Source organism: Saccopteryx bilineata, chromosome 1 (assembly GCF_036850765.1).
Source record: "Saccopteryx bilineata isolate mSacBil1 chromosome 1, mSacBil1_pri_phased_curated, whole genome shotgun sequence".
In the NCBI taxonomy this organism is placed as follows: Eukaryota; Metazoa; Chordata; class Mammalia; order Chiroptera; family Emballonuridae; genus Saccopteryx; species Saccopteryx bilineata.
Window position 1 is genome coordinate 399,992,496 of NC_089490.1, and position 24,855 is coordinate 400,017,350.

The following is a 24,855-nucleotide window of genomic DNA, read 5'->3' on the forward strand; positions in this document are numbered from 1 at the left end:
TGATAGTAATCATGTCGGAGAGGTGACAGCCCCAGCCCTGGCCAGAGAGCTCGGTTGGTTAGAGCTTCATCCTGAAGCACAGAGGTTGCTGATTCAACACCTGGTAAGGGCACAAACAGGAAAAGATCAGTGTTCCTGTCTCTCTCTCTCTCTCTCTCTTTCTCTCTCTCCCATCCTCTCTCTCTCTAAAAAATCAATCAATTTAAAAAGAAAAAGGAGGTGACAACTGTAAGGCCAGTAGCCACGGCCACCATCATAGCTGCCTGGCCCATGCAGGTTCAGGTTTGATTCAGACAGATGGTAATGAAACATCGAAGCCAAGAACTGGTGGGCCATTAGCTTTAATTCTAGCTTGCACCCAGTGTGCAAGAAATACACACAGTGGGAAAACACTTCCCTTTCCATTCAGGGCTCCCAAAGCCACTGACTTATCCAAGTTTCCTAGGATCAAAGGTTTGTACCTCACCAGCCTTATTCACCTCTGTTCCCCATCTCCTTCTCTCTGCACAAACTCTGCAAAAATTGGCTTCTCCTTCAGCACTCCACCATCTTGGCTGCTCTCCTTTCCTCCACATGGCCTTTTTCTGCTCTCCTCTCCAGCATGGGCTCTTCTGCCCTATTTTATAGTGTAGAAATCAAAACCTTTAATTCAATATACAAACAAAGAAGTCTTTGATACAAAGCCACTTATCTGAGGCATAATGGGATTCCTCATAAGAGTGCACCACCCTCTATCATGCAATAGTCAAGAGTGTGGGGAAAAGCTTAGTCTTAAAACTAAGCCTTGCCCTGGCCGGTTGGCTCAGCGGTAGAGCGTCGGCCTAGCGTGCGGAGGACCCGGGTTCGATTCCCGGCCAGGGCACACAGGAGAAGCGCCCATTTGCTTCTCCACCCCTCTGCCGCGCTTTCCTCTCTGTCTCTCTCTTCCCCTCCCGCAGCCAAGGCTCCATTGGAGCAAAGATGGCCCGGGCGCTGGGGATGGCTCTGTGGCCTCTGCCTCAGGCGCTAGAGTGGCTCTGGTCGCAACATGGTGACGCCCAGGATGGGCAGAGCATCGCCCCCTGGTGGGCAGAGCATCGCCCCATGGTGGGCGTGCCGGGTGGATCCCGGTCGGGCGCATGCGGAAGTCTGTCTGACTGTCTCTCCCTGTTTCCAGCTTCAGAAAAAAAAAAACAAAAAACTAAGCCTTAGTTGCCTGACCAGGCGGTGGCGCAGTGGATAGAGTGTCAGACTGGGATACCCAGGACCCAGGTTCAAGACCACGAGGTCACTAGCTTGAGTGCAGGCTCATCTGGTTTGAGCAAAAAGCTCACCAGCTTGGATCCAAGATCGCTGGCTCCAGCAAGCACTCATCTGCTTCTCCACCCCTCCCCCTCTCCTTCCTCTCTGTCTCTCTCTTCCCCACCTGCAGCCAAAGCTCCATTGGAGCAAAGTTGCCCCAGGCGCTGAGGATGGCTCTATGGCCTCTGCCTCGGGCGCTAGAATGGCTCTGGTTGCAACAGAGCAATGCCCCAGATGGGCAGAGCATTGCCCCCTGGTGGGCGTGCCGGGTGGATCCCAGTCGGGCGCATGCGGGAGTCTGTCTGACTGCTTCCCCGTTTCCAACTTCAGAAAAATCCAAAAAAATATATATAAGTAAAATGTAAAAGTCAGTTCCTCAGTTTAACTAGCCACGTTCCAAGTGCTCGACAGCCACGTGTACGATAGGGACAGCACAGATCTAGAACATCTCCACCGTCACCCTGCTTTAGAACCTTCCTCTTCAGTCCTCTCTGAGCAGGTGATCATCACTGTTGGGACGTTAGAGTCCAACTGTTGAAGAAGCACTGGGCATAAAACCCCTTTCATTTAGGGGACACCTCTCCTAATAAGACCTGATTACTTTTAACAAATAAGGTAATGTATGAAGAATATGACTTCTCTGTAATGATTTCCTACTACTTTTTTTTTTTTTTTTTTTACAGAGGCAGAGAGTCAGAGAGAGGGATAGATAGGGACAGACAGACAGGAACGAAGAGAGATGAGAAGCATCAATCATCAGTTTTTCATTGCAACAACTTAGTTGTTCACTGATTGCTTTCTTATATGTGCCTTGACCGCGGGCCTTCAGCAGACCGAGTAACCCCTCGCTGGAGCCAGCGACCTTGGGTCCAAGCTGGTGAGCTTTGCCCAAACCAGATGAGCCCACACTCAAGCTGGCGACCTTGGGGTCTTGAACCTGGGTCCTCCGCATCCCAATCTGACACTCTATCCACTGCGCCACCACCTGGTCAGGCCCTATTATTTTTAGATGGAAGTTTCTAGAACAGTTCTATGCAAGAAAGGATGACTATGCAAAATTTTTTAAAATAAAATAAAAATGAAAAAAAAAACACACCAAAACCACAGCTTATATTAAATAATGCTACCATTGTTATCTCTTCAGGACAGACTTTCATCGGCTGGCAGGCCCCAGGGCCACTTCTCTCTTCAGCAAGCACTCAAGGGCAACCCAAGGTCAGTTGTGATAGCCAACACCCAGCCCTACCTGGAAAGAGAACCCAGCCAAGCCTCCTGGTTCCCCAGCAGGGCATTTCCTAGCACACTCCTCCACTTCTTCGGGGCAGCAGGTCTCAGGAATTGGTGAGGTTTCTAAAAAACATTTTATCTATTCATTTTAGAGAGAAAAGAGAGAGAGAAGGGGACGGAGGAGCAGGAAACATCAACTCCCACGTGTCCTGACCAGGCAAACCCAGGGTTTTGAACCAACAACCTCAGCATTCCAGGTTGACGCTTTATCCACTGTGCCACCACAGCTCAGGCCCTGGAATTGGTGAGATTTTAATATATGTAGACCCATCAAACAGAAACGGTGCAGTTGAGAAGCCCAAGTCAAGCAAAGGAGAGCAAGCCCAGGTGGTCCTGGCCAGTGCTGGTTTCAAGCAAAGGGAACCTCTGCCATTAGCTGGGTGTTGGTCAAATAAGTTTTTAAATATGATATATGTTTACTCGCTTATAGTTTGCATTGGGTGTGGGGGACAGGCTGTAAAAAGGAAGGGTCGTTGTTATAGCCTAAGGCTTAGTTTGTTTTTTCTTTTTTGGTTTTTTTTTTGTATTTTTCTGAAGCTGGAAACGGGGAGAGACAGTCAGACAGACTCCCGCAGGCGCCTGACCGGGATCCACCCAGCACGCCCACCAGGGGCAACGCTCTGCCCACCAGGGGGCGATGCTCTGCCCATCCTGGGGGTCGCCATGTTGCGACCAGAGCCACTCTAGCGCCTGAGGCACAGGCCACAGAGCCATCCCCAGCGCCCGGGCCATCTCTGCTCCAATGGAGCCCCGGCTGCGGGAGGGGAAGAGAGAGACAGAGAGGGAGACGCAGCGGAGGGGTGAAGAAGCAAATGGGCGCTTCTCCTGTGTGCCCTGGCCGGGAATCGAACCCGGGTCCTCCGCACGCTAGGCCGACGCTCTACCGCTGAGCCAACCGGCCAGGGCTGAAATTCTTAATCATTTTGAACAGGGAGCCCTGCATTTTTGTTTTGCACTGAGCCTCTCCAATTAGGAAGCTGGGCTTGTCTGTATAAAGCCAGACCTTTTCCCAGGAAGGCGTTATTCTGAGCAGGCCGTGGAACAGGCAAGGAGAAGGGGCACGGGAGAAGCCAAGTGGGGAAGCCAAGTGTGGATTGCAGAGCCACCTCGGGACCGTGCAGCTCAGGCAGTTAAGGGGGAAATGCTTGCTTGTTACAGATACCTCACTATTCAGAAAAACCTGTGACAAATAACAAAGGTATCTCTGTAGTCACTTTGTTTTACCACAGTGCTGACAGTTTATTCTCTTACCAAATTTTTGCCTAAATTGATGTAAACAGGTAAAAAGTAAGAACTGGCCTGACCGGGAGGTGGTGCAGTGGATAGAGTATCGGACTGGGATGTGGAGGATCCAGGTTCAAGACCTCAAGGTCGTCAGCTTGAGCATGGGCTCATCTGGTTTGAGCAAAGCTCACCAGCTTGGACCCAAGGTTGCTAGCTTGAGCAAGGGGTTACTCGGTCTGCTGTAGCCCCACGGTCAAGGCACATATGAGAAAGCAATCAATGAACAACTAAGGTGTCGCAACAAAAAAATGATGATTGATGCTTCTCATCTCTCTCCGTTCCTGTCTGTCTGTCCCTATCTATCCCTCTCTCTGACTCACTCTCTGTCATTGTAAAAAAACAAACAAACAAAAAACCCCCACTAAGAACTGATAAATGCCTTAATGTCTGTTTGAAGCAAATTTTTCAATTTTTTCCCTGACCAGGCGGTGGTACAGTGGATAGAGCATTGGACTGGAATGTGGAAGGACCCAGGTTTGAGACCCCAAGTCGCCAGCTTGAGCGCGGGCTCATCTGGTTTGAGCAAAAAGTTCACCAGCTTGGACCCAGGGTCGCTGGCTCCAGCAGGGGGTTACTCGGTCTGCTGAAGGCCTGCGGTCTAGGCACATAATAGAAAGCAATCAATGAACAACTAAGAAGTCACAATGCCCAACGAAGAGGTAATGATTGATGCTTCTCATCTCTCTGTTCCTGTCTGTCCCTGTCTATCTCTCTCTCTGTCTCTGTAAAAAAATAAAATTTTTCTTTCTTTTCTTTTTTTTTTTTTTTTGTATTTTTCTGAAGTTGGAAACGGGGAGAGATAGTCAGACAGACTCCCGCATGCGCCCGACCGGGATCCACCCGGCATGCCCACCAGGGGTCGATGCTCTGTCCCTCTGGAGTTGTTGCTCTGTTGCGACCAGAGCCATTCTAGCGCCTGAGGCAGAGGCCATGAAGCCATCCTCAGCGCCCGGGCAAACTTTGCTCCAATGGAGCCCTGGCTGCAGGAGGGGAAGAGAGAGACAGAGGGGAAGGAGAGGGGGAGGGGTGGAGAAGCAGATGGGCGCTTCTCCTGTGTGCCCTGGCCGGGGATCGAACCCAGGACTCCCACATTCCAGGCTGACGCTCTACCATTGAGTCAACCGGCCAGGGACAATTTTTCCAAATTTTTAAAGTAAATCCAGGCTCTGGGTGGTTGGCTCAGCGGTAGAGCATCGGTCCTGCATGTGCAAGTCCCAGATTTGATTTCCAGCCAGGGCACACAGAAGAAGTATCCATCTGCTCTCCACCCTTCCCCTTCTCCTTCCTCTCTGTTTCTCTCTTTCCTTCCCACAGCCAAGGCTCCATTGGAGCAAAGTTGGCCCGGATGCTGAGGATGGCTCCATGGCCTCCACCTCAGGCACTAGAATGGCTCCAGAGGGGCCGAGCATTGCACCCTTTCTCTCTCTCTCTCTCTCTCTCTCTCTCTGCACTCTCTGCAAAACAGGCTGGGGGAAAAAACCCTTCTCCAACAAACAATAGCAAACAATGGCCCCTCCCAAGCAGGAAGGCAATCCTCAATTTGCAATCTGCTGCCCTGAGGTCAAGCATGAGCAGCCTTCCCTAAACCAGTGGTCCCCAATCCCTCGGCCGCGGACTGGTACCGGTGTCCGTGGGGCATTTGGTACCAGTCCGCAGAGAAAGAATAAATAACTTACATTATTTCTGTTTTATTTATATTTAAGTCTGAATGATGTTTTATTTATTTATTTATTTATTTATTTATTTATTTATTTATTTTTGTATTTTTCTGAAGTTGGAAACGGGGATGCAGTCTGACAGACTCCCACATGCTCCCGACTGGGATCCACCCGGCATGCCTACCAGTGAGTGATGCTCTGCCCATCTGGGGTGCTGCTCTGTTGCAACCAGAGCCATTCTAGCACCTGAGGCCAAGGCCATAGAGGCATCCTCAGCGCCTGCACCAACTTAGCTCCAATGGAGCCTTGGCTGTGGGAGGGGAAGAGAGAGAGGCAGAGAGGAAGGAGAGGGGGAGGGGTGGAGAAGCAGATGGTCGCTTCTCCTGTGTGCCCTGGCTGAGAATCGAACCCAGGACTCCTGCACGCCAGGCCGACGCTCTACCACTGAGCCATCCGGCCAGGGCTGATGTTTTATTTTTAAAAAATGACCAGATTCCCTCTGTTACATCCGTCTAAGACTCACTCTTGACACTTGTCTTGGTCACGTGATACATTTATCCATCCTACCCTAAAGGCCAGTCCATGAAAATATTTTCTGATATTAAACTGGTCCGTTGTCCAAAAAAGATTGGGGACCACTGCCCTAAACTATACAGACAGGGTTCTGCCCCAATACAAGCGAGCAAAGTAAAAAAATGTTTGTTTACCCAACAGTAATTCAATCATGTGCAATTTACTGAATCTAAAAGTTGTCAGTGGCCCTGGTTGGTTGGCTCAGTGGTAGAGCATCATCCCGGTGTGTCAATGTCCCGGGTTCTATTCCCAGTCAGGGATCAGGACACACAGGAGAAGCAACCATCTACTTCTCCAACCCTCTCCCTCTCACTTCTTTTTTTCTCTCTCTCTCTCTAACCCTCCTGCAGCCACAGATCCATTGAACCCACTGAAGATGGCTCCATGGCCTCCATCTCAGGCACTAAGAAGAGCTAGGTTGCTAAGCAATAGAGCAAAGCTCCAGATGGGTAGATCCTCACCCCCTAGTAGGCTTGCTGGGTGAATTCTGGTAGGCACATGCAGATGTGTCTCTCTGCTTCTCCTCCTCTCACTGAATAAAATAATTAAATAAAAATAAATAAATAAATAAATAAATAAATAAAACTTGTCAGGAAGAATTTCTAGAATAATTCTTTCAAAGAGAAATAGAAGGCTTGGAAAAGTCTTTTTTATACCCGCCTCTTCCTCTTACTCGAAATATGAATGTGATGGCTGAAATTTCAGAAGCCATTTTGGACTCTGAGGTGACCTTAAAACCAATTTGAGGATTGTGGAGCAAAAAGATGCAAGGATCCAGTCTTTGATGAATAGGATCACTTTATTTTAATTAATAATTAAAATTATTTTATCTGACAGACTAATAAACTTTTATTCTGTCCAAGCCACTGTGATTCTGATATTTGGCTGTATGTTACAGATATAAAACCTACTTGATGTATACTATTATCAAAACATTACTATATTTACACAGAAAGGCAATAAATAAATCAGCAGAATAGAACCTAAAAATCCAGAAATATATCTAAGTATTTATGGGGACTTAATATATGAAAAGATCCAGTTAAATTCAGTTGGAAATTTCTTTTTTAATTTTTATTTATTGATTTTAGTGAGAAAGGAAGGGAGAATGGGACAGAAACATCGAGCTGTTCCTGTATGTGCACTGACTGGGGATAGAACTGACAACCTCAGTGCTTCAGGACGATGCTCTAACCAACTGAGATATCCGGTTAGGGTGAGAGAATGTTTTATTTACTAAGTATCACTGACATATTGGCTGTTTATCTGGAAGAAAAGAAAACTAAATCCTTCCTCACATCATAAATAAATTTAAATGCAAGTGGATGAGATATCTAAATTAAAATGTAAAGCAATTAGGCCCTGGCCGGTTGGCTCAGTGGTAGAGCATCGGCCTGGCGTGCAGGAGTCCTGGGTTCGATTCCCAGCCAGGGCACACAGGAGAGGCGCCCATCTGCTTCTCCACCCCTCCCCCTCTCCTTCCTCTCTGTCTCTCTCTTCCCCTCCCGCAGTCAGGATTCCATTGGAGCAAAGTTGGCCCGGGCATTAAGGATGGCTCCATGGCCTCTGCCTCAGGCGCTAGAATGGCTCTGGTTGCAATGGAGCAATGCCCTAGATGGGCAGAGCATCACCCCATGGTGGGCATGCTGGGTGGATCCTGGTTGGGTGCATGCGGGACTCTGTCTGACTGCCTCCCTGTTTCCAGCTTTGGAAAAATACAAAAAAAAAAAAAAGAAAGTAAAGCAATTAAATTACTAAAACAAAATTTAGAAGAATATTTACATACGGTTAGAGAGGCCTTATTAAGAGAGCAGGAAACCAAAAATCCATAAAGGAAAAGATAGGTCTAAAAACTGTAAAACTTTAGTGGAAGAAACTACAGTTAAAGGATAAGTTCGGAAAAATATGTCTGCAGCACATCTGATAATGGTATTGTTTATGGCAGGTGTAACGCAGGTCTTGGTCTGGAAACTCAATGTGGTGTTGGTGCAGGATCCCAAAGAAACCACAAGGAGGACCAGGTGGAGCAGACATAGCATTTATTACTTACATACAGGGGCAGCACCAATGGTGGCAGGTTGGGACAAGCTCCACACCCCACAGAGTGGGGTTACAGTTTAAATAGCTAAGCCCTGGGCAGTTACTCAAGTGAAACTCGATAATGCAACTAAGCAGGTGAGTAAGGGGTAGAGGGAAGGGTACGTGCCATTCTGTGTGGTCCCACCTTGATATGTATCTGGGGATTCAGTTCCACTGTTCTTAGTAAAACCTTAGTTGCAGTTCTACCACCCTCTCTGCCCTCTGTGTCATGGCCCACAGTCAGCATCTGTGACCCAGGTGCCATGTGGTAAGGGGCAAGGGCCACATCCAGCATTGACCCTATAGCAGGGCCCTGCAAACATTTTCTTTCTTTCCTTCTTTCTTTCTTTCTTTCTTTCTTTCTTTCTTTCTTTCTTTCTTTCTTTCTTTCTTTTGTTCTGATTTGATTTATGATTTTAGAGAGAGGAGAGGAGAGAAAGAGAGAGAGAGAGGGGTGGGAGAAGGAACAGTGCCTTAGAACCGGGCAAGCCCTAGGCTGCGAACCAGCAACCTCAGAATTCCAGGTTGATACTTCATCAGATGCAAACATTTTTTATTATTTTATTTATGTATTTATTTATTTATGGCAGAGACAGAGAGAGTCAGAGAGAGGGACGGATAGGGACAGACAGACGGGAAGGGAGAGAGATGAGAAATAATTCTTCGTTGCGGCTCCTTAGTTGTTCATTGATTGCTTTCTCATATGTGCCTTGACCAGGAGCTATAGCAGACCGAGTGACCCCTGCTCGAGCCAGCAACCTTAGGCTCAAGCTGGTGAGCCTTGCTCAAACCAGATGAGCCTGCGCTCAAGCTGGCGACCTCGGGGTCTCGAATCTGGGTACCCCACATCCCAATCCGATGCTGTATCCACTACGCCACCTCCTGGTCAGGCCAAACATTTTTTAAAATTATTATTATTTTTTTTTCATGTGAGAGGAGAGAGAGAGAGAAAGAGAGAGAGAGGGAGGAGGGGGGAGGAGCAGGAAGCATCAACTCCCATATGTGCCTTGACCGGGCAAGCCCAGGGTTTTGAACCAGCAATGTCATCATTCCAGGTCGACACTTGATCCACTGCGCCACCACAGGTCAAGCCCCAAACATTTTTTATAAAGGGCCAGATAGTAAATATTTGAAACTCAATGGCAGTAAGGTTTCTGTTGTAACTATTCAATTTTGTCTTTGTAGCACAGATTCAACAATATACAATCCATAAACAAATGAGCATGGCTGTGTTCCAATAAAGTTTTATGGATACTGAAATTTTAATTTCTATCATTTCCATACATCAAATATAATATTCTTCTGATTTTTTTTCAGCTATTTAAAAATGTATAAACTATTCCTAACTTGCCAATGGTCAAATTGACATCTGGTCTATGATCTACAAAGAGTTCCTGGTGTTTTGTAAGAAAAGGCAAAGATAAAAAGATTTCTAAATATACAAGTTGCAGAAGAGGAAATCCAAATGGTCACGAAGCATTTGTAACAGGATGTGGAATGAGATGTTTTCTGTTATCTGAGTACAATACATGACACATAATTTCACATTCTAGAGAGAGGGTCTCGACATGCTCTTGACAGCTTTCTACAAGAGACCTGAGCCAGTCTACCAACCCACAGCACCCACCCCAGACAATAACAGGCAACAAATAATTCAGAAAAGGACAGAAAGAGGGAAGAGGGCTGGTGTCATACCTAGACTATTTGACAGTCAGAGCAGGTAATTCTTTTTTTTTTTTCTTTTTTTTCATTTTTCCGAAGCTGGAAACGGGGAGGCAGTCAGACAGACTCCCGCATGCGCCTGACCGGGATCCACCCGGCATGCCCACCAGGGAGCGATGTTCTGCCCCTCTGGGGCGTCGCTCTGTTGCATCCAGAGCCATTCTAGCGCCTGAGGCAGAGACCACAGAGCCATCCCCAGCGCCCAGGTCATCTTTCCTCCAATGGAGCCTTGGCTGCCGGAGGGGAAGAGAGAGACAGAGAGGAAGGAGAGGGGGAGGGGTGGAGAAGCAGATGGGCGCTTCTCCTGTGTGCCCTGGCCGGGAATCGAACCCGGGACTCCTGCATGCCAGGCCGACGTTCTACCGCTGAGCCAACCGGCCAGGGCCAGAGCAGGTAATTCTTTAACTCCCCCTCCTCTATACAACATTATTTTTAGTAATTATTATATTGAAGGCATTACATATTTCAAAATAGATCCTTTTGTTTCAATAACATCACCTTTTGGGTTTTATTCTTCTTTGTTGGGCTCTATTGGGGCGATGTCTTTTCATGTTAAGGCAGTGCCCTCTAACATGCTAAGTGAACAAAGCCAGTTAGGGAAAGGCAAATACCATGGGATTTCACTTATATGTGGAATCTAATGAACAAAATAGGCTGACCGGGCAGTGACGCAGTAGAGAACGTCAGGACTGGGATGCGGAGGACCCAGGTTCGAGACCCCAAGGTTGCCAGCATGAGCGCAGGCTCATCTGGTTTGAGCAAGGCTCACCAGCTTGAGCCCTAGGTCCCTGGCTCAAGCAAGGGGTCATTCAGTTTGCTGTAGCCCCCAGTCAAGGCACATATGAGAAAGCAATCAACGAACAACTAAGTTGCCGCAACGAAGAATTGATGCTTCTCATCTCTCTCCCTTCCTGTCTGTCCCTCTCTCTGACTCTCTCCGTCTCTGTCACAAAATAAGTAAATAAATAAAATTAACGAACAAAATCATTTAACAAACAAAATAGAAACAGAGGCATAGATACATAGAACAGACTGACAGCAATCAGAGGGGAGGGACTTAGGGGTCTGGGTAAAAAAGGTAAAGGGATTAAGAAAAAAATATATATATCTATGACACATAGACACGAACAACAGTAAATGAGAATTGGAAAGAGGCTACTTAGGGCTATGAGTGCATAATGCAGTATGCAGATGATGTTTTAGTGAGTTGTACAGTTGAAACTTGTATGGTTTTATTAACCAATGTCACCCAATTAAAAAAAAAAGTGCCCTCTTCATACTAATCTAGGCACTGCTGCGAAAGAATCTTGCAGATATAACTACAGTCCCAAATCATTTGGCCTTAAGGAAGGGCAGAGGCGGATTTAACGGCGGGCGCACACAGGGCACTCGCCCCGGGCCCCAACTTCTGAAGGCGCTGCAAAACCCCAACTTTACACTTTTTTTAAAATTTTTTAATTAATTAATTAATTATTTTTTACAGAGATAGAGAGTGAGTCAGAGAGAGGGATAGACAGGGACAGACAGACAGGAATGGAGAGAAATGAGAAGCATCAATCATTAGTTTTTCATTGCGACACCTTAGTTGTTCATTGATTGCCCTCTCATATGTGCCTTGACCGCGGGCCTTCAGCAGACCGAGTAACCCCTTGCTGGAGCCAGCGACCTTGGGTTCAAGCTGGTGGGCCTTTCCTCAAACCAGATGAGCCCGCACTCAAGCTGGCGACCTCGGGGTCTCAAACCTGGGCCCTTCCGCATCCCAGTCCGACGTTCTATCCACTGTGCCACCGCCGGGTCAGGCCCCTATCTTTTTTGCTTTTTTTTTTTTTTTTTTTTTTTGTATTTTTCTGAAGCTGGAAATGGGGAGGCAGTCAGAAAGAATCCCGCATGCGCCCAACCAGGATCCACCCGGCATGCCCACCAGGGGGCGATGCTCTGCCCATCTTGGGGCATTGCTCTGCCGCAATCAAAGCCATTCTAGCGCCTGAGGCAGAGGCCACAGAGCCATCCTCAGTGCCCGGGCAAACTTTGCTCCAGTGGAGCCTTGGCTGCGGGAGGGGAAGAGAGAGACAGAGAGGAAGGAGAGAGGGAGGGGTGGAGAAGCAGATGGGCGCTTCTCCTGTGTGCCCTGGCCGAGAATCAAACCCGGGACTCCCGCACGCCAGGCTGACGCTCTACCACTGAGCCAACTGGACGGCCAGGGCGCTTTTTTTTTTTTTTTTTTTTTTTTTTTTTTTAATGGGGTCCAATATTTTCTTTTGCACTCGGGGCCTCAACCGACCTTAATCCACCTCTGAGAAAGGGACATTATCTGGGTAGACCTGTTCTAAAGCATGGGCCTTTTAAAGACAGAGTTTCACCTGACCTGTGGTGGTGTAGTGGATAGAGCAGCGACCTAGAATGCGACCTAGAACGCTAAGGTCGCCAGTTTGAAACCCCGAGCTTACCTGGTCACGGCACATACTCAGGGCACATAGGAGAAGCAACTACTAAGAGCTGGCGCTTCCTGCTCCGCTCCCCCCTTCTCTCTCTCTCTCTCTCTCTCTCTCTCTCTCAAATCAATTAAAAAACAAAGAAACAAACAAAAACAGAGTTTCTCTGGCTGTGGAAGAAACTGCTAGAAAGGAAACTGGCCAACATCCTGATTTCAGCCTTGCTGACCGGAGAACCCAGACATGCTGTGCTTACACTTCTGACCTGCAGAACTGTGGACTAATAAATCGGTATTGTTTTAAGTCACTAAGTTTGTGATAAATTATTGCATGGCAATAGAAAGCTAATAATAAATCCTATATTGTCTGTACCCAGATGCACTGTGCCCACCCTCTACCCTTGGTTCCTACCAGGAGGAGGTTTCGGGAAAGAGTAAGAGGTTTTCCCTTCCTGGAACGCTACCCCCCACTCCCTACCATGGTTAATATGCAGGCTACAGCCAGCTCCACACTGCCCCACTGAGGCCAGGACGCTCTGCTCTCACGTTGGCCGGTCCTTGTCTCTTCATCTCACGCCCTGAGATGTCGCCTAAGAGTCTTTGGCCTCCTTGGCAGTCTTGAGAATCTCTGCTTTGGTAAAATCCCATACTTTCCTTAATTAGTACCTACCTCTCGATGTTCAGTTTCCTTTCTTTATTATTTTTTTAAATAATATAAATAAGACCACAACAAACATCTTTGTACATAAAATTTTGCCTTTGTACATAAAAGAAATGCTAAGTCAAGGAGGAATGTACTTTTTTTTTTTTTTTTTTTTTTGTATTTTTCTGAAGCTGGAAACCGGGAGACAGACAGACTCCCGCATGCGCCTGACCGGGATCCACCCGGCACGCCCACCAGGGGGCGACGCTTTGCCCACCAGGGGGCGATGCTCTGCCCCTCCGGGGATCGCTCTGTCGCGACCAGAGCCACTCTAGCAGCTGGGGCAGAGGCCAAGGAGCCATCCCCAGCGCCTGGGCCATCTTTGCTCCAATGGAGCCTCGCTGCGGGAGGGGAAGAGAGAGACAGAGAGGAAGGAGAGGGGGAGGGGTGGAGAAGCAGATGGGCGCTTCTCCTGTGTGCCCTGGCCGGGAATCAAACCCAGGACTCCTGCACACCAGGCCGACGCTCTACCACTGAGCCAACCGGCCAGGGCACCGGAATGTACATTTTTAACGCCCCTGATACATGTTGCCAAACTGTTTTCCAGAAAGACTACGTACCATCCCAGTGGCTGAGTGTGATGCCTAAGGCTATTTGATCTAAGCTGAGCCAATGGAGATTTTGGCTCAAAGAATTAGGAGACGTATTTGAGGGAAAGCCCTCTTCTCATTTTACCTCTAAACTCTCTCCCTCTTAGTGAGCCATTGTCACTCACGAGCTTCCAGTCGTCCACTGGGTACTTCTACCTGGTAAGCCCAAAGGCACCCAAACCTAACTTGCAAAACTAAGTCATTGGCCCCTTTTTCACCAAAATGCTCCAGATCCAGAAATCGACCTGTCACTGCGGCTGGAACCAAGGTGATGATAAATAGAATGATAACCATGGCAAACAGATTCCCTAACAAAGCTGCCCTTTTAAGATGAACGAGGGCAAACCAAGTGCAGAGGTGACTGGAGGACAGAGAAGGGAGGACACGCCTTCCTCTCCAGGGTACAGCACAAAACGTTTGGGACTTTCGGGGGAATGTATACAACAGCATCTGCGCACCAAGGCACAGGACTTAGGAGTGACGATCGTGCGTCATGGACCATTGCCAAGCCGGCGATTCCCGGGAGACAGGCACTCGAGGCTGGCGCAGGGACGCGGTTTCAGTGTTAAGAGCTGAAACCAACGCGCCTCTGTGCCCGGCTTCCGCGATCTAGGAGAGACACTGCGCAGCCGCCGGAGGGCGCACCCACCGCCAGGCGCGGGCGCGCGAGCGAGCGCGTTGGAGTTTGTACGCACGCGCCCTCGGACGGACGTGCGCGCGCGGAGTCCGGGAACCGGGAGAAGGAAGCGGAGGGGAAGGGGTGGGGCTGAACCCCGGTCTGGCGCATGCGTACACTGCACAAAGCATTTGGCGGGTTTTTCTCGACTGCTCTGTTCTGTGCTGGCCGCTGAGCAGCTCAGTGGTAGCTTTTAGGACGGAGGCCGTTCCCACCACGAGAGCGACTTCTCGAGATTTCTGCTCCATTCCTTAGGACATTTGGGGGCTTCCCCGACATTTTTTAGAAAAAGTGTTTCTCCTTGACTGACGGCTGGGGCCTTCTGACCGCCTGAGGTTTGGGGCTATTTGGTCACCGTCCATTCCAGAGGGCGAAAGGATCCGAGGGACCTCGTCCTGCTGATTAATCTCCACGCCCGTGGATTTCTTGAACTCAGGTCGGAGCTGGGTGGACCCCCCGCCCCCAGCGCAGGTCACCATGACCGTGTCCGCCCAGCAGGTGGCTGAGGAGCTGGAGATCTTCGGCCTGACTTGCGAGGAGTCTCTGGCCGAGAAACGTGAGTACCTCGCCCCTTACCCGGCCCCCAGCCGAGGTCCGCGCTCGGCTGGCTGTTCCCAGTCGCCCAGGACCCAAAGGGCAGCGCTTCCAGGCTCCACCGCCCCTAGATCAGACGTCTCGGTGAGTGTGAGATGAGTTAAACTGAGTTTTGAGATCTGGGATATGGGGACTTTGAAATGCTCACAGATGACTGCTTGGACCCCACCTCAAAAATAAGAATATAAAGTAAGGAGGGAAATATATATATAAAGGACAATTATAAATCAACGCAGTTTCAGAAAGGTGGAATTGGGACGGGCTAGGTTCGCACTCGGCTGCAGCGGCATCTCTAAGTTTGGAAACTGTTGAAGCCTCTACAGCAAGGCAAGAGGTGTGGGGATTTTGAAACGGAGCTTTTTATTCCTGGCTCCTCCCTCTCCAGTCTACACCTTACGTTTCTGCTGATCCATCACCTCCCGTCAAAGCTGTTGGCAGTCTGTGCAAATCTGAGTCCCTTGAGGTGGGTTCCTAAAATGGAATTTTAACTTTGGAAGGGGCCTTACGGAGCTCATCAGCTGATTACAGATGGAGACACAGACAGGGAGAGTTGACAGCCCAAGCCGGTCTGTGAACCCAATCTCCTTTCTCCAAGCCCAGAGCCTCATATTGGCCCGCTGTATTGGTCAGGCTCTGGGGCAGAGTAAGGACTTCTTTGAAGCAGTCTGGGGAGATGTAGAGTTCTGTTTTAGAAATGGGATGAATGTCCACCTGCCTTAAACATTCATTAACACTTTGAACTTCTGTTTTTAATATTAACGTGTTCATTTCTCATGAGAGACCAGAATACTCAAAGTTCTTTCGTCCAATGCATTCTCTTCCTAAAAAGAGACTTAAATGAGAAACCCAATGTATTAGGTGATGGCCCTGGCCGGGTAGCTCGGTTGGTTAGAGCGTTGTCCCAACATGCCCAGGTTGCGGGTTTGATCCCCGGTCAGGGAGGGCACAAGCAGGAATCAACCGATGATGGCATGAATAAGTGGAACAACAAATCAATGTTTCTCTCTGCCTCTGTGTGTGTATATGTGTCCCTCTCTTCCCCCTTCCTCTCTCTCTTTCTAAATATCAGTGAATAAAAATTAAAAAGAAAGAAATGTATTAGGTGAGCTTGAAGTTAAAGCAAGAGAAATTAGTTGTGTGAACCAAATTTGTAAAGACTTCAGCTCAAGGTGCTTGTGGCGTCCATCTCACCTAGGATTAGATTGGCGGGGGTGTGGAATTCTAGACTTTGAATTCATAATCATTAACCTCAATTGGACTTTTTTTTTTAATTGACTTTAGAGAGACAGGAACATCGATCTGTTCCTGTATGTGCCCTGACTGGGGATCAAACCCGCAACCTCGGCATATCTGGACAATGCTCTAACTAACCAAGCTATCTGACCAGGGCCTCAATGGGACTTTAATATTGCCTGACAGTCATACCATATTTACCTGGTCTGTTCACTCTAAGTTTTCTAGGTGGTGACCGTTTTGCACCTTCTCCTTTAACATCTTTCTTCCCACTCCCAGATGATGAATTTACTTCCTGTTTTGCTGGGGGGGGGGGATAAAAGCTACTAGAAAACTTCTATAAGTTATTATCAATACTTCTTTCTGCCTACCTGTGTCTGTGTCTGTCTTGCCTTCTGTCCTATTACAACAAATTCTCTATGTTCCTAGCAAAAACCACACCCTCCACTGGAGTCCTAAATCCCTTCCTTCTCACCTTCTTAAGGATATCACTCTAGTAATTCTCCCCTCCTATACATTTTGTATTTCTCTCTCTATAAGATGTTTTCCTAATAGCATAGAGATGTGGTGGGGGGTTTTTGTTTGGTTTTTTGTGGGGTTTTTTTTGTACTTTTCTGAAGCTGGAAACGGGGAGGCAGTCAGACAGACTCCTGCATGCACCTGACCGGGATCCACCCCACATGCCCACCAGGGGGCGATGCTCTGCCCATCTGGGGCGTTGCTCTGTTGCATCCAGAGCCATTCTAGCGCCCGGGCCATCTTTGCTCCAATGGAGCCTCTGCTGTGGGAGGGGAAGAGAGAGACAGAGAGGAAGGAGAGGGGGAGGGGTGGAGAAGCAGATGGGCGCTTCTCCTGTGTGCCCTGGTCGGGAATCAAACCCAGGACTTCTGCACGCCAGGCTGACGCTCTACCACTGAGCCAACCGGCCAGGGCCGAGATGTGGTTTTTATTACTACTTTTTAAAATACTCCACCTCCCACTTCAGTTCTTTCCTTTCCAACTACAGCAAATCTCAAAAGGGTTCAGTTGCTGTCTTCAGTTTTTTCTCCTTAAAAGTCAGCTTTTTCATCTCCTCCATTACAAAAAAACACTGCTTCTCTCAGTCATCAATGTCATTTCCTCTCTTCAATTTATATATTTTATTCCCACAATAAAATATGTATGTGGGGGGGTGCCGAGTTGTGAGCTAGATCAGCTGAGGGGCCTTCTTCGGGGCTGCAAGCCGGTTCCTGGGTCTGCCCCCTCAGCAGGCTGGTTTCTAGACAGACTGTTATGGGTGCCGGGGGAAGGCTCGGAGGGGCGCAAGCTATGGGCTTAAATTGGAAATGCACACTTGTGGAGCTAGAGGTAGCAGGGCAGGTCCTTCTCTATGATCAGGGGCTCTTCCAGGGGACCATACCGCTCCACCACGCAACTGTTCTTGTCAGTGAGGAACCTGGTGAGGTTCCATTTGATGGCATTTCCCAGGATGCCCTGCCCCTTGGGCTGTACTTTCATCTGTTTCCAAAGTGGGTGGGCGTCATGTCCATTCACACACATGTTGCTATGCCTATCAAGTTTGGAATTTGACATAGACATCAATAAGATAAGCTCTTTGATCCCACCTTAGCCCCTGGCTCCTGGCTCCTGGCTTCTGGCTCCCGAACTGGTTGCAAGGGAAAGCCAGGATCTATAAACTGTACTGGCATACCTGGCATGCAGGTGAATGAGCTGAGTATAATTTTTGTCTGCTTTGCCTCTTTCGAGGTCATGTTGGTGACAGTGCACACAAAGCCCAGGTACTTGTCCAGGTTACTATGCGTGCTTCAGTGTCCTTGGCTGAGAACTCGGGCACGGACTGAGCACAGCGCCTGTTACCGTGGGTTGAGCACATGGTGCTGGCTAGGCCAGGTGGGCCAGAGTCTTGCATGGAAGCACCAGCTTCCAAGGTCACTATCAGTGACTTTCATCCGGTTTAAGTCTGGTGAATTTTCAGGCATCTTGAATTATCAGCAACATTTGACATTGTTCATCACGTTCCCTTTAAAACATATTTTCTCTTAGCCTCTCAGACACTACTGGTTGTTCTCCCACCTTGCTTGTCACCACTTCTCAGGCTCTGCAGATTCACCCCCTCCTGTCCTGAATCGCAAGATAATCTCACACTCTTGGTGATCTTGCCTGGTCTCCTGGCTTTACATCTTGTCTTTTTCTTTCTTTTTAGTAAGAGAAAGCAAAAGACAGGGAGAGAGATGAGAAGCATCAACTCGTAGTTTCTTCACTTTTGTTTTTCATTGATTGCTTCTCATATGTGCCTTGACTGGGATGCTCCAGCAGAGCCAGTGACCCCTTGCTCAAGCCAGCAGCCGTGGGACCATGTCCGTGAGCCCACACTCAAGCTGGTGATCCCACACACAAGCTGGTGAGCCTGTGCTCAAGCCACACTAGCCTGTTCTAAAGCCAGCAACCTTAGCACCCCAGGTCGACCTCTAGCCACTGTGCCACCACTGGCTAGGCCATCCCTGTATTTCTTTTTTTTTTTTTTGACAGAGGCAGAAAGAGTCAGAAGATAGAGACAGACAGACAGGAAGGGAGAGAGATAAGAAGCATCAGTTCTTCATTGCGGCACCTTAGTTGTTCATTGATTGCTTTCTTATATGTGGGGGGCTCCAGCAGAGTGAGTGACCCCTTGCTCAAGCTGAAGAGTCTTGCTCAAGCCGGATGAGCCCGTGCTCAAGCTAGACCTCGGGGTTCAAACCTGGGTCCACTGGGTCCCAGTCCAATGCTCTATCTACTGCGCCACCACCTGGTCAGGCAAACTTGACACTTCTAAAACTGAATTCCTGCTATGTCCTCCCTCTCCTCAAAGTATCAATAGTTCCTCCTGCTCTTTCCCTCACCTCAGTTAATAGTGATGCGCCCTGCCAGGTACTCAGGCTGAAAACACTGCATCCACTCCTTTCTTTCTTCAGTCTATTCAGCAAATCCCACTGGCTTTGCCTTTAGGATGTATCCTATTCAGAGTCCCAGCACTTCTAGCCACCTCCACTGCCACCACCTTGATTCAAGCCGCCATCATCTCTCATCTGGATTTTATCATGGTTCTCCTAATTGGTTCTCATCATTCTGCCCTTGATCCCTTCAGTCAGTGGAAATCAGATAGTTTTTGTTTTGTTCTGTTCTGTTCAAACCCTCTAACGATTTCCCAGCTTGCTCCGAGTAGTACTAGCCAGGGTAATTGCAGTGACCAACAGTCTGCACCTCCTTTACTCTCTGACTTCTTTTTTTTAAAGAGATTTTATTATTTATTTTTTTATTTTAAATTATTTATTTATTCATTTTAGAGAGGGGAGAGAGAGAGAGAGAACAAAAAAGAGAGAGAGAGAGAGAAAGGGAGGAGCAGCAGGAAGCATCAACTCCCATATGTGCCTTGACCAGGCAAGCCCAGGGTTTTGAACCAGCGACCACAGTGTTCTAGGTCGAGGCTTTATCCACTGCGCCACCTCAGGTCAGGCTATTTATTTATTTATTCATTTATTTTTTAACAGAGACAGAGAGTCAGAGACAGGGATAGACAGGGATAGAGAGATGAGAAGCATCAATCATTAGTTTTTCCTTGCGCATTGTGACACCTTAGTTGTTCATTGATTGCTTTCTCATATGTGCCTTGACCGCGGGCCTTCAGTAGACCGAGTAACCCCTTGCTGGAGCCAGCGACCTTGGGTCCAAGCTGGTGAGCCTTCTGCTCAAACCAGATGAGCCCGCGCTCAAGCTGGCGACCTCGGGGTCTCGAACCTGCCGAGGTCTCGAACCTGGGTCCTTGGCATCCCAGTCCGATGCTCTATCCACTGCGCCACTGCCTGGTCAGGCAGGCTATTTATTTTTTACAGAGACAGAGAGAGTCAGAGAGAAGGATAGATAGGGACAGACAGACAGAAATGGAGAGAGATGAGAAGCATCAATCATTAGTTTTGTTTTTTTTTTAATTTTTTTTATTTATTCATTTTAGAGAGGAGAGGGAGAGACAGAGAGAGAGAGGAGAGACAGAGAGAGATAAGGGGAGAAGCTGGAAGCATCAACTCCCACATGTGCCCTGACCAGGCAAGCCCAGGGTTTCGAACCGGCAACCTCAGCATTTCCAAGTGGACGCTTTATCCACTGTGCCACCACAGGTCAGGCAATCATTAGTTTTTCATTGCGACACCTTAGTTGTTCATTGATTGCTTTCTCATATGTGCCTTGACCATGAGGCTACAGCAGACCCAGTGACTCCTTGCTCGAGCCAGGGACCTTGGGTCTAACCTGGTGAGCTTTGCTCAAACCAGATGAGCCCGCACTCAAGCTGACGACCTCGGGGTCTTGAACCTGGGTCCTCCACATTCCAGTCCAACACTCTATCCACTGCGCCACTGCCTGGTCAGGCTACCCCCTGACTTATGTCGCCTCCCTCACTGCATTCCAGCCACAGTGGCCTTGCTGATCTTGCTTGACCTCAGAATTTTTGCCTGAAAGCTCTTCCCGTAAACACTGTGTGACTCAACCCTTCATTTCCTTCAAGTCTTTACTCAAAAGTCTTCTCAATGAAGCTTCCCTAATTGGTGTATTTAAAATTGCCAGCCCTTTCTTCCCCAATTTTCATGATCTCTTCCCTGGCTTTACTCTTCTACATAGCACGTAATCACATTTTACTTATTTTTCTTTTTCTTTCTTTCTTTATTCATTTTAGATATGAGAGAGAGAGAAGGGGGGAGGAGCAGGAAGCATCAACTCCCATATGTGCCTTGACCAGGCAAGCCCAGGGCCCTGAACTGGCGACCTCAGTGCTCCAGGTCAATGCTTTATCCACTGCGCCACCACAGGTCAGGTTCTTTTCTTTTTCTTTTAATTGATGAGAGACAGAGAGAGGGAGGAGAGAGATGAGAAGCATCAATTTGTAGTTGTTTCACTTTAGTTGTTCATTGATTGCTTTTCTTTCTTTTTTTTGTGTGTGGCAGAGACAGAGAGTCAGAAAGAGGGACAGATAGGGACAGACAGGAAGGGAGAGAGATGAGAAACATCAATTCTGTTCTTCGTTGCAGTTCCTTAGATGTTCATTGATTGATTTCTCATATGTGCCTTGACCGGGGGCTACAACAGACCGAGTGACCCCTTGCTCTAGCCGGTGACCTTGGGCTCATGCTGATGAGCTTTGCTCAAACCAGATGAGCCCACACTCAAGCTGGCGACCTCGGAGTCTCAAACCTGGGTCCTCCACATCCCAGTCCGATGCTTTATCCAGTGCGCCACCGCCTGGTCAGGCCATTGATTGCTTTTCATACATGCCTTGATTGGGGGTGGGGGCACCAAGCTGAGTCAGTGGCCCCTTGCTCAAGCTAGCGACCTTGGGTTCATGTTGATCCTGTGTTCAAGCCAGCGACCCTTGAGGATTTGAACCAGGTACCTTAGCCTCCTTGGTCAACACTCGATTCACTGTGCCACCATTGGTCAGGCTTATTTGTTTTCTGTCTCTAATCAGTAGTAAGCTTCATGAAGACAAGGATTCTTCTCTGTTTTGCTCATTGCTGTACTCTCATGCCTAGAACACTTCCTGGCACTATTAGGTACTGAATAAATATAGATTGAATAAACATGGGATTACTTTCTTTTTTCAATAAAGCTGCAAGAAATAAACTAAGTTCTTTTTTTTTTCCTTTTTACAGAGTCAGAGAGAGGGATAGATAGGGAAAGACAGACAGGAACAGAGAGAGATGAGAAGCATCAATCATTTGTTTTTCGTTTCAACACCTTAGTTGTTCATTGATTGCTTTCTCATATGTGCCTTCACTGTGGGCCTTCAGCAGACCAAGTAACCCCTTGCTCGAGCCAGCAACCTTGGGTCCAAGCTGGTGAGCTTTGCTCAGAGCAGATGAGCCCACACTCAAGCTGGCGACCTTGGGGTCTCGAACCTGGGTCCTCCGCATCCCAGTCTGACACTCTATCCACTGCGCCACTGCCTGGTCAGGCAAACTAAGTTCTTACCTGTCCAATTTTTTCTCCACAGTGGCAGACCTGTGCGTTCTGTACAGGCAGAACAAGGAGGAAATGGTCGCCGAGTTCATAGCCTTCTGCAGCAGCACTCAGAAAGACTGCCTTACTTCAGAGACCCTGAACTCTTTTGAGCACGAGGTAAGAGCGCAGTGTAAGGAAGCTCATCGTGGTGTTCTTCATTTCTGCTCGATAGGGGAGGCAGTCTGATATATTGAGAAGAGTGGACTTCAGAATCAGAACTGGCTCCCAGACTCAATGTGAGCTTGGACAAACTACTTAATGTCTCTGAGCCTTGTTTCTGTCTTCTGTCAGTGGTTCTATTAGTCCATATTTTTTAGGTTATTGTAGGAAATAAATGAAAATGGATATAAATCACCTAAGACTATGCCCAGCAGGTGGTAGGTCTTCAACAAGTGACTAGTGTTGTTACTAGAATTGTTACTGTGTTGTAGAGAAACAGGCACAGAATAAATCTTTATTTTTAGTTGATCAGGTGCATCTCCTACTTACTTTAAGAAATTTTATACCTTAAATTACATTTGAATGCCTGTTATTATCTTGTGACTATTGAAAACACCTCTAATATCTGACTTTGGAATAATATAATTATTTTTTATTGCTTAGTTTTTGACCAAGAGATTGTCCAAAGCCCATCACAGTGCCTCCAGGGACAGCGGGCATGCCGGAGCCAGAGACATTGTCTCCATACAAGAGTTGTATCCTTTTCTGCCGAAGGTCTTTGCCTCCAGCCACATAGTCTATTTTATAGTTTGTTTACTGTTGGGAGTGTAATTTTGTTTTAGAGGTTAAGATGGGTAGTACTCTATTTTGTGAAAGGGGAAAGAGAGTAAGAGAAGCATCCACATGGTGTTCCAGTTAGTTATGTACCCACTGATTGCTTCTCATACGTGCCCTGACTGGCTCGAACCAGGACCCTTGGAATTAGCCGTGACCAGGCATTCAAACCAGTGACTTGGGTGCTCCAAGACATCGCTCTGTCCACTGTGCCGAGGATCAGGGCACACGTGTAATTTAGAAATAAAAACTACCTACTATTTAGGTTTTTATTTAATCAACCCTTGCCTTAGATTTTGAGAGAGTTTATTATTGTTTTCCTTTTTCTTTTCCATTGATTTGTGGGGGGGGGGGCAAGAAGAGAGAGAAAAGCATCAACTCATTGTTCCACTTAGTTGTTTCATTTAGTTATGCACTCATGGATTGCATCTCATTTGTGCCCTGACCGGGATCAAACCTGTGACCCTGGTATACCAGGACAACTGCTTTATTCAGAGCTACCGGCCAGGGCTATTACTGTTTTTCTTAACCAGTGCTTTTAGAATTGAAGTGGAAGAAGAAGAGGAGACCCTCTTGAACTCTTATACCACACCCTCTAAGGTGAGTTTACAATGCTTGGAAATTGCATTCTACAAATAGTATTCTTTCTTTAGTCTAAAAACATCATGACATTTGAAAGTTCTTTGAGAGAGAGGGAGAGAGTGACAGACAGGGACAGACAGGAAGGGAGAGAGATGAGAAGCATCAATTCTTCATTGTAGCACCGTAGTTGTTCATTGATTGCTTTCTCATTTGTGCCTTGACTGTGGGGCTCCAACTGAGCCAATGACCCCTTGCTCAAGCCAGCGACTATGGGATCATGTATATGATCCCATGCTCAAGCTGGTGACCTTGGGATTTTAAGCCTGGGTCCTCAGCATCCCAGGCCGACACTCTATCCACTGTGCCACCACCTGGTCAGGCGACATTTGAAATCCTAAGAGAGAAAATTAACCACTCAGACAGTTTCTGTATATTTCCACTTATGCGTCTTCCTTCCCGATCACATGCATATGTATTTTTACATAATGGCAGTCCTATGAACATTTAGTTATCCTGCTTTTTTGAATTAGTATATCATAGAATTTTTATAAATACAGTTTCTCCGTAACTACCCTTTTCAATGGTTGTATTGTTTTGTATCGAGGAGGAGAGGTATTATAATTGAATAATCCAATTCTAATGTTGGATTTCAGTATGAGAGAGAGTAGGGAAGTGAATGCCAGGGGCCTCCAAGCCTGAGTCAGAAGACCGAGGTGACCTGGGTGCGTTGTTTTCTCTCTGAGCTGCAGTTTCCTTACCTGTACAGTTAGGGTGCATTGTTCACTGATGAGCAGCTGCTATGTACCATTGCTGGACAGCGAATGGGGCAGGTGGGGAGGGACTCTGCCCTCCCGCAGCTCAAAGCCCAGATCATCTATCTCAGGGCTGGAAGAGGAAATGAATATGTAAAGGGCCAAGCCCAGAGCAGGGTGCTCAGTCATAGTAGTTACTCTTTATATGAGAGTAATGTGTGGAAATTCATAAACATGAAGTAAGCCTTATTTATTCGGAGTAGATTACATTGTAAGGAAGAAGGGAATTAGTGCAAGTGCCTGTGGAGAGCAAGGAAGCTGAAAATGTGCCTGTGAAGTTGCTGATGCAAAACCAGGTGCCTAGAAGGTCAAAGACATTAATGAGATTTTCCTTAGAGATTATAGTAAAACCAACACTTGATTTTCCCTGAAGGTGGTGGTCTCCTAGGGTCCCCCTCTCAGCAAAAGGCACCTCCATTCCTTCGTTTGTTCAGGCTGGGAACTTGGAGACCTCCTTGCGTCTTTCTTTCCTCTCGCACCCCATGTCCCACTTGTCCATCAGTCACATCAGCCCTCCTTCCAGGACCTGGGCCCTCCCCCTCGCCGCGG

The 24,855-nt window shown here is 47.7% G+C and overlaps 1 protein-coding gene and 1 pseudogene across 3 annotated transcripts in view; one reads left to right on the plus strand and one right to left on the minus strand.

Annotated features, from left to right (window-relative positions):
• Window positions 1-14,422: 14,422 nt before the first annotated feature.
• POLA2 (DNA polymerase alpha 2, accessory subunit) overlaps window positions 14,423-24,855 on the plus strand; it is a 37,720-nt gene continuing 27,287 nt past the window's right edge. The window contains exons 1-5 of one of the 3 annotated variants that reach the window (XM_066254060.1): window positions 14,776-14,840; window positions 20,817-20,949; window positions 22,131-22,255; window positions 22,742-22,833; window positions 23,455-23,512. In XM_066254060.1, the coding sequence (XP_066110157.1) occupies window positions 22,172-22,255; window positions 22,742-22,833; window positions 23,455-23,512 (234 nt within the window). In that variant the 5' untranslated portion in view covers window positions 14,776-14,840; window positions 20,817-20,949; window positions 22,131-22,171. Of the gene's footprint in view, window positions 14,841-15,304; window positions 15,342-20,816; window positions 20,950-22,130; window positions 22,256-22,741; window positions 22,834-23,454; window positions 23,513-24,855 lie in introns of those variants that run through there. The other 2 variants (XM_066254059.1, XM_066254061.1) reach the window with 2 other exon arrangements.
• LOC136320910 (phospholipid hydroperoxide glutathione peroxidase pseudogene) lies at window positions 17,429-17,984 on the minus strand (annotated as a pseudogene).